This window comes from Lithobates pipiens, unplaced genomic scaffold, assembly GCF_037356315.1.
Source record: "Lithobates pipiens isolate NorthernLeopardFrog02 unplaced genomic scaffold, aLitPip1_a1.2 Scaffold_13, whole genome shotgun sequence".
NCBI classification, from domain to species: domain Eukaryota; kingdom Metazoa; phylum Chordata; class Amphibia; order Anura; family Ranidae; genus Lithobates; species Lithobates pipiens.
Window position 1 is genome coordinate 287,872,397 of NW_027507718.1, and position 12,000 is coordinate 287,884,396.

The 12,000-nt window shown below is 42.1% G+C and overlaps 1 protein-coding gene across 5 annotated transcripts in view; it reads right to left on the reverse strand.

The window, feature by feature from the left end:
- Positions 1-12,000, reverse strand: part of EGF (epidermal growth factor) — a 198,747-nt gene that overhangs the window by 131,683 nt on the left and 55,064 nt on the right. For 4 of the 5 annotated variants that reach the window (XM_077476716.1, XM_077476717.1, XM_077476715.1 and 1 more), the window contains 2 exons: positions 7,423-7,622; positions 5,708-5,889 (listed from right to left, as the gene is read on the reverse strand). In XM_077476716.1, coding sequence (XP_077332842.1) covers positions 5,708-5,889; positions 7,423-7,622 — 382 coding nt within the window. Of the gene's footprint in view, positions 1-5,707; positions 5,890-7,422; positions 7,623-12,000 lie in introns of those variants that run through there. The other variant, XM_077476718.1, reaches the window with a different exon arrangement.

A 12,000-nucleotide genomic window follows, 5' to 3' on the forward strand; every position in this document is an offset into this window, starting at 1 on the left:
CAAACTCACCTGATCTAAACCCCATAAAGCAGGCATGTCCAAAGTCCGGCCTGCGGGTCAATCGCGGCCCGCGTTCCGGTTTTGAGCAGCCGCCCGGTAATTTGGACATGTACATCTTTTGTGGCCCCCAATGAATCCCCGAGTGCCGGAGGCCACAAAAGATGTACATGCTGGCTGCATTGGAGGGACAGGGAGGAGGTGGGACAAGTGCCGTACATACAGGTGAATTTCCCATCTCCTTTCCCATTGGACGACTGTTCTGTCCATCATAGGAGGCGGCACTTTGTATTAAAGAGGCCGCTGAGAAAATAGATTCTGCTGTATGTAATCTGTTGGCGCTCGTCCCGCCCCCTCCCTGTCCCATCCGAGGTTGCAGATGGGCATCAATCAGGCTTCACTAATGGCAATAGTGAGTCTGCATTCATGGCAATGGGGGTGCTGAATTTCTGACAATGGCAGGGCTGCATTCCTGGCAATGGTAAGACAGCATTGATGGCAACGGTGGGACTGCATTCATGGCAACGGTGGGGCTGCATTCGAGGCAACGGTGGGTCTGCATTCATGCCAATGGTGGGGCTGCATTCAAGGCAACGGTGGGTCTGCATTCATGGCAACGGTGGGACTGAATTAATGGCCAACGGTGGGACTGAATTAATGGCAACGGTGGGTCCATCATAGGAGGTGGGACTTTGTAATAAAGAGGTCACCAAGAAAACAGATTCTGCTGTATGTAATAATTTGGCACTTGTCCCACCCCCTCCCTGTCCCATCTGAGGTTGCAGATGGGCATCAATCAGGCTACACTGTTAGCAATGAATTTCTGACAATGGTGGGGCTGCATTCCTGGCAATGGTAAGGCAGCATTCATGACAACGGTGGGGCTGAATTCATGGCAACAGTGGGGCTGCATTCATGGCAATGGTGAGGTTGCATTCATGACAATGGTGGGTCCATCATAGGAGGCGGGACTATTAAAGAGGCCGCAGAGAAAACGGATTCTGCTGTATGTAATATATTGATGCTCGTCCCGCCCCCTACCTGTCCCATCCGAGTTTGCAGATGGGCATCAATCAGGCTGCACTGAAGGCAATGGTGAGTCTGCATTCATGGCAATAGGGGTGCTGCATTCCTGGCAATGGTGGGGCTGCATTCCTGGCAATGGTAAGGCTGCATTCATGGCAACGGTGGGGTTCAATTCATGGCAACGTGGGGACTGAATTCATGATAATGGTGGGTCTGCATTCATGGCAACGTTGGGTCTGCGTTCATGGCAACGGGGAGGCTGCAGATGGGCACTGACCCTTATTTTGCTTCACAGTTCTTTATTTAAAATTCAATTTTTTCCTAAAACTTCCCTCTTAAAGTGAAGGTGCGTGTTATGCCGCGTACACACGATCAAACTATCCGGCGGAAAAGTCTGGCGGACTCGAGTCCACCAGACAATCCGCCCATGTGTGGGCTCCGGCGGACTTTTTTTACCCAAAAGTCCAGCAGACTTAGTAAGTAGTTTTAACTCAAAAAGAGTCCGGCGGACAATACGGTCGTGTGTGCGCTAGTCTGCCGTACTTTTGAAATGAATGGACTTTTCCCGCACTGAGAAAAGTCAGTTCATTTTGAGCGTGGCTCCAGGTAGCCGGGACTAGCGAAGGAAGTCAATGACGCCGCCTTCGGTATAGACTTAAAGGGGAAGCCCTAAAAAAAAAAAAAAAAAAAAAACCCTGAAAAAAAGCCCCGAAAAAACGGCATGGGGGTCCCCCCTAGGTCCATATCAGACCCTTATCAGAGCACGCAACCCGGCCGGTCAGGAAAGGGGGTGGGGACGAGTGAGCACCCCCCTTCCTGAGCCATACCAGGCCGCGTGCCCTCAATATGGGGGGGTGCTTTGGGGAAGGGGGGCCGCACGCCCCCCCACCCCAAAGCACCTTGTCCCCATGTTGATGAGGACAAGGGCCTCTTCCCAACAACCCTGGCCGTTGGTTGTCGGGGTCTGTGGGCGGGGGGCTTATCGGAATCCTACCCATTCACCTGTGAAAAAAATGTAAATAAAACACAACACACAAGGGTTAAAAATAATTGATTGCACAGCTCCGGGGGTCTTCTTCCATCTTGGGGGTCTAGCTCTTTTACTAGCGGAGGAGCCTGGCTTTCTTCTTCGCCGCCGCCCGGGGTCTTCTTCCGACTTCGGGGGTCTTGTCCCCCTCTTCGGTTCTTCTTGCCGGGCCTCCGCTCCTTCTTCCAGCTCCTTTACTGGCGGTCAGTCCGCCGGAAAAGTCCCGTGTGTGGGCAGGTCCGCTCGTTCCGACAGTCCGGCGGACTTTACGGCGGTTTGTCCCCCAGACTAAGTCCACCAGATAGTCTGATCATGTGTACGCGGCATAATACACCGATAAATACGGTATATTCAAATAACACGCCCGAGTTCATCTCTTCACCACAGCAGCCACAAAGGCAAGAGAATTCTTGTTGGGCTGTGTATTAGTGCTCGGACGAATACACTTAGAATGAATTTTAATGGTTAAAAGAATGTCAGGCAAAATGGTCGGCCCTCACGCATGTTCACTTTATCAAATCTGGCCCTCATTCAAAGTTTGTACACCCTGCCATAAAGAATCTGTGGGGGTATTGCCAAGAGGAAGGGGAGAGACACCAGACTGATCGCCTCCATGCCACGGGGCATCGATTAAGTAATTCATGCAAAAGGAGCCCCGACCAAGTATTGAGTGCATACTATACTGTACATGGACATACTTTTTAGTAAGCCAACATTTCTGTATTAAAAATCTTTTCTTTTTTTTTATTGGTCTTATGTATTATTCTAATTTTCTGAAATACTGAATTTTGGGTTTTCACTAGCTGTAAGCCATAATCATCAAAATTAAAAGAAAGAAATGCTTGAAATAAATCAAGTGTGTGATGAATCTATATAATATACGAGTTTCACTTTTTTAATTTAATTACTGAAATAAATTAACTTTTGATGATATTCTAACTTTTTGAGATGTACCTCTATAAACACTCATCAGCCACTTTATTAGGTACCCCTTACTAGTACGGGGGTGGACCCCCTTTTGCCTTTAGAACTGTCTTAATTCTTTGTGGCATAGATTCAACAAGGTGTTAGAAACATTCCTCAGAGATTTTGGTCCATATTGACATGATAACATCACGCAGTTGCTGCAGATCTGTCGGCTGAACATCCATGATGCAAATCTCCCGTTCCACCACATCCCAAAGGTGCTCTATTGGATTGAGATCTGGTGACTGTGGAGGTCATTGAAGTACAGTGAACGCATTGTTATGTTCAAGAAACCAGTGATGAGATGATTTGAGCTTTGTGACATGGTGCATTATACTTCTGGAAGTAGCCATCAGCAGATGGATACACCGTAGTCATAAAGGGATGGACATGGTCAAAAAAAATACTCAGGTCGGCCGTGGCATTAAAACAATGCTCAATTGGTACTAAGGGGCCCAAAGTGTGCCAAGAAAATATTCCCCAGACCATTACACCAATGGCCTGAACTGTTGATACAAGGCAGGATGGATCCATGCTTTCATGTTGTTTATGCAAAATTCTGACCCTACCATCTGAATGTTGCAGCTGAAATCCAGACCCATCAGACCAGCCAACATTTTTCCAATCTTCTATTTTCCAATTTTGGTTAGCCTGTGCGAATTGTAGCCTCAGTTTCCTGTTCTTAGTTGACAGGAATGGCACCTGGTGTGGTCTTCTACTGCTGTAACCCATCTGCTTCAAGGTTCGATGTGTTGTGCATTCAGAGATAGTATTCTGCATACCTTGGTTGTAACAAGTGGTTATTTGAGTTACTGTTGCATCGAACCATGTCTGCCCATTCTTCTTTGACCTCTGACAACAACAAGGCATTTTCGTCCACACAACTGCCACTCACTGGATATTTTCTCTTTTTCGGATCATTCTCTGTAATCCCTAGAGATGGTTGTGCATGAAAATCCCAGTAGATCAGCAGTTTTTTAAATACTCAGACCAGCCCTTCTGGCACCAACAACCATGCCACGTTCAAAGCCACTTAAATCCCCTTTCTTTCCCATTCTGATGCTTGGTTTGAACTTCAGCAAGCACTACCACCTGTAGATGCCTAAATGCATTGATTTCTGCCATGTGATTGGCTGATTAGCAATTTGTGTTATCAAGCAATTGAACAGGTGTACCTAATAAAGTGTCTGGTGACTGTGTGAATATATATATATATATACACACACACACACATATATATATATATATATATATATATATATATATATATATATACACAGTATCTCCCAAAAGTGAGTACACCCCTCAAATTTTTGTAAATAGTTTATGATAACTTTTCATCTGACAGCACTGAAGAGATGACACTTTGCTACAATGTAAAGTAGTGAGTGTACAGCTTGTATAACAGTGTAAATTTGCTGCCCCCTCAAAATAACTCAACATGCAGCCATTAATGTCTAAACTGCTGGCAACAAAAGTGAGTACACCCCTAAGTGAAAACTTAGGAAATTGGGCCCAATTAGCCATTTTTCCTCCTCGGTGTCATGTGACTCGTTAGTGTTACAAAGTCTCAGGTGCAGGTGTGTTAAATTTGGTGTTATTGCTCTCACTCTCTCATACTGGTCACTGGACGACCACGGCCTTGCTAAAGAAGCTGAGGGTAAAGGTGATGGACTGGTCAACATGTCTCCAGACCTAAATGCTTATGAGCATCTGTGGGGCATCCTCAAATAGAAAGTGGAGGAGCACATAGGTCTCTAACATCCACTAGCTCCATGATGTCACCATGGTGGAGTGGAAGAGGACTTCAGTGGCAACCTGTGAAGCTCTGGTGAACTCGATGACCAAGAGGGTTAATAATGATGGCCACACAAAATATTGACACTTTGGGCCCAGTTTGGCCATTTTCACTTAGGGGTGTACTCACTTTTGTTGCCAGTGGTTTAGACAAGAATGGCTGTGTGTTGAATTATTTTGAGGGGGCAGCTAATTTACACTGTTATACAAGCTGTACACTCACTACTTTACATTGTAGAAAAGTGTGATTTATTCAGTGTTGTTGTCACATGAAAGGATATAATTAAATATTTACAAAAATGTGAGGGGTGTACTCATTATATATATATATATATATATATATATATATATATATATATATATATATATATATATATAATGTAAGTATACAAATGGTAAAAGTAGGTTAAAAATACTGTTCGTACTGTACGTACCCCCTCCTCACATGCTACATACTGCTTGTAAAATTGTTATGAGTAAATACCTTTTTAGTTCAGCTCTGGCACTCTTTTTCACTGTTTCAGCGAGTGGCTCAGCAACGACGGCTCATCACCCAGGGAGGTAAATACAGTGGGGACTGGGGGTATGGAGGGTATATGGTATTGTTCCACCTTTTAACTTTTTTCTGTAAAGATGAACCAACCCTTTAATGGTTTATTAATGAATGCATAACTGCATTAATAGGTCTGTTCAGCTTTACACAGTAAAGGGTGGTCTGCTTTTAATGGCTGCTAGAGGAATTTCCCTCCAATGATTTTTTACATGAAATTCACTATATTTCTATATTCCCAGCACCTAATTTGAAAGTAACAAATACTGTAATTATTGTATTATTATTATTAAAATGTGTGATATAGTATAATAAATAATATGAAGTTCTAAAGTAGCATATACCCCTCCACAGGATCAACAGAAATGAAGGTGGGATGAACTAAACCTCTCAAAAGGGTTCGAGACTTCTTCCCACTCAAGCTGGTCCATTCTATGGTTCCTTTGTTCTGGTTAGACCAGAAAATCATTTTGTGTTTCCAGTCCACTGTAAATAGTGTGGCTCCCTGCATTACAGCACGCATTCTCTGAAAAAGAAAATTTGTACAGCCATAACAGAAAAGTAAGACCCAAAGTATAATCAACTGAAATGTGTCATATATAAAACAATGATATAATCAACAATTAAAACCACAAAATCTAATTATGGTATAACTGAATCATGACTATAGAATACAAAACCTTCTGGGTGCACTCAATTTTTTTAGATAAAATGCCTGTCCAAAATACCAAGCCATTGACTCTGATTTAAAGTACCCGTGCAAGATAAAGGAAAGCCTGCAAACATGGCCTGTGGGGGGTACTTGAGGACTGAGGTTGAGAACCATTGATCTATGGGACAGAAATCCCAAATTTTACAGTTGTTACTGGAACAAGTGGCGAGGGGAAATCTTCCAATGGGGATACATGTGCCAGGGAAACTAATTGGTTTCATTGATGTTTGTGCCACGGAGAGAGATTTACCCTGACTTCTTCTTCTGTCCTAAACCATTGAACCAACAGGAAAGGAAGAAAATGTTCCACCAATAAATATGTGACAGAGGTTCTAACCCTTCCACAACTTATCCAAAATGAGAGTTTTAATTTGGGTACTTAGTTGATAAACATACCGAGAAAACTTAACTCATATGGACAGATCAGAGGAAAAACAGGCAGATTTCTTGGGCACAGTGGGTGCAAACAGAAAAGACATCTGTGGGTGACCAAAGTAAATGGTCAGAACAGTCAGCCTAAACTACTGTTCTTGCATGATAGTACAACAATCATAATGCAGTTGCTGTTATAGATCACATACACATGTGCAATTGTAAGATGCCATGCCATTTATTATACTGGGGTTAATTTACTAAAACGGTAGGGTGCAAAATAACAAGAACAAGCTGAAGTTAGAAACTGATTGGCTACCATGCACAACTGCACCAGATTTTGCACTTTTCCAGTTTTAGTAAATTGATCCCAATATGTGGGTTTAAATATTATATGGGGAAATAACATTTTTATGGCTGGATTCTATATGTATAGACCAGTGATGGCGAACCTTGGCACCCCATATGTTTGGGAACTACATTTCCCATGATGCTCATGCGCTATGAAGTGTAGTTGAGCATCATGGGAAATGTAGTTCCAAAAAATCTGGGGTGCCAAGGTTCGCCATCACTGATATAGACCAATTCCACCAGAACAATATTTTAGTTTTGCAAGGTTGTTGCAAGTTGAGTCACATGCTTGCATCATACACAAATAATGGTGTTATGATTTCAAGATGTCTTCTCCAAAATGCAGTATAAAAAATAGTTGGGGATTCACATGAAAGAAGGTTTCACCTTCCTTGTGTCCTAATATTAGGTGGTGTATATGAGAAACCATAGTAATGAGACACAATATAAGGAGGTGGTTAATAATTCAAATCATTAGAGTCCATCAAAAATGTCATGTTTTGGTGGAGTTGCCCTTTATTGTCCAACCATAATTAATCCATTGTATTGCATACATGCAGATCTGTTACAATGTAATGTGCGTGTGAATATTCATTTTTTGCTATATATTTTCATGCACCTTACCTCACGTTTAGTCCCATTCAAGAACACTCTTTGAAGAAAACCTTTGCTGAGATCAAGCCAGTAGACTCTTTGATCCTGATGATCAAAATCCAGAGAGGCTAAAGACCCCGTGTTACGTGCTACTGTTCTGAAATTGGTCCCATCGCTGTCAATGCTAAAAATTTCATTTCTGTGACTAAACAGCAGGAATGGCATTAGAGCTAAAAGAAATGAAAAAAACACAGAGGAAATTACAATATAGTTTATGAATACAATATTCTCTATGATCAAAAATTGGGACATGCCTTTTATTCAGAATTATATTTGCAAAAGCATGCCCTGACAAAGTTTGAAATGTATGGAAGATAAATACATTTGTAAAAAAAACGGTGTCAGTTTTAGATTAAAGCTCCTTTTTGTCAACCTGAAATTGTGGCTGTGTGTCCTCATCAAGAACATTAGAATAAAGAGTTTGTTAGATGGTGATGTGATAGAGATCGCATCTTCATTTAAACCCCTCTTCTCTAAAGCTGGCCCTATGCTGACCAAATTCAATTGCTTTAGCAGGCCTTTGCCCGAATTTTCAAACAGTTTGTGGCAGACCCCGCTCAATAAAAGTTAATTGTTTGATCGATTTCTGTCGAAGGGACATGTTGGAAAATGCTTTTTGATCAGCAGCTCCAGCCGAACATTACAGCCTCTGATCAGTGTGTGCTGACAGTGGCAGGTACAGCTGTCAAAAATTGAATTTCTCAATGTGGCGGACTTTTGTGTGGATTGTGAAATCTGGCATGCTAGCCATTAGAAAATTAGTTTGGCTGCTGGCTGAATGAAAAACGCAAAAATAAAATTCTTCCATCCACACAAACTAAGTGGATGAAGGACATTGTATTCTGAAGGATACACTGATCAGCAGCTGCAAGTAACTGGCTGCACCCACTGATCAACAAAGGTTTTCCAGCGTGTCCCTTCAAACAATCGGATTCTGTTGAGCAGGGATAGCCACCAGTGTTGCCAACTTACCAGATTGAAATTTACTGACACAACACCCAAAATTTCCTGGCATAGCCAACTTCTTACTGGCATTTACAAAGGTTTCAAAATTACAGTTTTAAGTGCAAATTAGAGTATTTAGGCTACAAACAAGTACAATATGCCATTAGCAATATGATTTAAGGTGGATAAGGCAAAAAATATATGTCTTATTTTATTTTTGATATAGTAAGTAAGTAGCTCAAGGACAGGCCTCAGAAGGCCAAGAAATTAGAGCGGCACACACATGAAATTGACTCTCACAATGACACTGACACCAGCAGCACAGATGATGAGACCTCACTGACACGTCACCTCCTGAGTCACAGTCTCTCTCCAAGCCAAATGGTCCCTACAGTCTAAACAGCACTGATGCTCCCTGTCCCAGCATGCCTTGCTCCCATACACGAGGCTCTGGCCACTCTGCTTGGCTCCATTGCACTAATCACATGACATGCTCAGGCACCGCCTCCGCCAGAGCCGCACGATCACACTGTAACAGGCATTCGGATGGTCTCAGCTGGCTCCAGACCAAGCCAAGCGTCACAGCCATATATTTTACTGGCAACCTTTTACTTTAAAATTGCCTGTTTTTTACTGGATGCCAGTAAAAATACTGACGGTAGGCAACACTGATAGCCACACACTGTGTAAGTGTACCTGTATGCATATACAGCAGGGGTGCCCAACCTTTTGAAGAGCAAGGGCCACTTAAGCGACTTAGTAACCAGTCGTGGGCCACAATGAGCAGATGACAGTTCTGCATCCACTCTGCATATGCAAAGCGGACACAGACACAGCCCACTCTCCTCTATGGGCCCCCTCATCTGATCAAATGGAAGGGGACCATTTTCCATTTTTTTTAGCAGATCGGATTGGAAGGAGGCAGGTGTAAACGGACACAAGTCTGTTTATATCTGCTGCTCTATAGAGGTGAATGGAGGGTCCAATTGGGTCAGACAGATCATGTTAAAGGGGCCTAAGGCTACTTTTACACTGATGCACCTGTGGATTTTTGCAGGTTAGCTGTATTTTGCCATAGAATTTCTTTCTGAAAGTGCACCAAACCCACAGGTAAGATGAGAAGTCTATGGCTCAGTGCAGGTAAGCCGCAGGCACACTGCGCTATACCTGCAAATCAGTTACCACTGCAGAACAGAGATGTCCATATATACACTGTGATTTTAGTAATAAACTTGCTGTTCCAGGCCGAGTGCATTTGGTATCACTCCACCTATGACAGGAGCCCGTGCTATACAGGAAGCATTGGCTTATGCAGCTCTGCTCCACAGCTGCTTGCTTCCTGTACCATTGGTTTCATTCACAACACTGATGCTCTGGCATGGCAGGTAGACAACCTCCAATCTGGGCTTGCCAACCCACCATCCCAGAGCAGGAGGTCGCGGGCCACATCAGAGGGCTCCGCAGGCCACATGTGGCCCCCAGGCCACTGGTTGGGCACCCCTGATATACAGTATATGTGAGCCCTAGATGCTAGTTTCAGTTCAGTGCTCATCTAAAAACACAAAATTGGTGACTAGATCTGATGACTAGGGTTCTGTTTTATCCCAGATTGCACTATAAGAAATGGGTTGAAAAACTTGGATGCGTGGAGATACTATACGTCTTCAAAGCTCTAAACATTGGAAATTGGCTTTCCTTATGCTGGAAGGATTTTTGAAATATTGGGTTTGTCATTTTCAGATACAAATAAATGTCATGAGCTGATTTCATATTACACATGTGCCATGCTGGGAAATGAGGAAATAAATTCAGGGTGTTAAAGATTAAATTAACCTTGACAGGAAGAGTTTCCAAAGAATTTATGTTGTTTGCACTGATGGAAGCACAGTATCAGCTAAGTTTAACAGCTTTTCTGCTGTGGATTGTTTACATTGAACAAAGTAGTGTGAGAATATGTTAAAAATGTAGACGGCGCTTACGTGCATTGCAAAAAGTATGCTGAACCTATACAATGATCCTGAGGATTTACAGATTTGACATTCATATCATGATATCTGCTAAAAGTTCATTTTTTCTTCAAACAATTTAGGAGGATTTAAGTGTACACTGAAGCTCATTAAGTAAGTTGCTTACATCACACTAGAAATTAAAAATACATTTCCTCCTAAAAATAATTGTTAACAGTAGGAGATCATGTATTTATAGGCAAAGGTTTTGGTTTGGTAAAAAACAACTCTGACAATTTTATGCAATCCTTTAGTGCTTGATATAGAAAAAAAATGAAAACAGTAAAAACATTTTTAATTAATCCACATCCTTGGCCAAAAAGTACGTAATGAACTTGTAATAAAACATCATTTGGTAATGGAGATGACACGCCTGAAAGTCCTATGGTTAGATTAAATTGTGTGGTCTTCCTTTAAGGCCCCAAAACATTTGCTAAACATTTTTTTGGCTTGATATATAATGAAGCTTTCTGAAAGTATTCTGCTGGAGTTCAGTTGTTTCAGATCCCATACTAGGTTGGCATTACTAATCCTCATCCCATGAATTTTAGCAGTAACTAGCAGTGCAAAGCATTTCTGTGACTAGCAAGCTCAATGAATTACCGTAGGTCTTTCTGCATCAGGGGCGACCCGTCCACTAGGGGTGCCCGGCGCCACCCCCTCTCTCCTCTCTACTCCCTATATGCAGTGGATAGATTCATGCGTAGCATGAATCTATCCATGGCCACCCCATCATATTCATGTGTCTGGCCCTTTTTGGGTCACCAGGCACTAGAGCTGCACAATTCTGGGCAAAATGAGAATCACGATTTTTTTGCTTACAATAAAAAGATCATGATTCTCTCACAATTCTCGCAAAGTAAAATCTTTCACATTATACAAAAAAAAAAAAAAAATGGGCTAACTTTACTGGTTATCTTTTTTTTTTAAATTCATTAAAGTAATTTTTTTTTTTAAAGTTGCATTTCAAAGACCGCTGCGCAAATACAGTGTGACACAAAAAATGTATCAACCACCATTTTATTCTCTAGGGTGTCTACTAAATATATATAAATATATATATATATATATATATATATATATATATATATAAAATGTTTGGGGATTCTAAGTAATTTTCTAGCCAAAAAAAATGATTTTAACTTGAAACCAACAAATGTCAGAAAAAGGTTTAGTTTTTTTACTCACACACAAAGTCTATTCCATTGACAAATTGTTACAATGTTTATACTTACGTTCAACTGATAAAGAATGTTTTGATTCTTGGCAGACTGCCCAGTTTTTCTCTTCTTTTCTTTTGAGGGCTGTGGCTCCAGAAGAGCGGAGAGAATTCTTTGCATAGAAAGAATTGTGAAACACTTTAGTCAAGATCACTATAACGAATCTTGACGATTAATTGTGCAGCTCTACCGGGCACATGAATTATAGCGGCAGGGGTGTATTTTTAAGCACCTGATTAGAGCCTTAGGGCCGGTTCACACTGCGACGCGAGGCGAGGCGACACGGCTCGCCTCGCCTCGCTCCCGCAAGTCGCCCCCATTCTGTACAATGGAACCGTTCTGAGAGGAGCGACTCGAGTCGCTCCGACTCAGAAAAA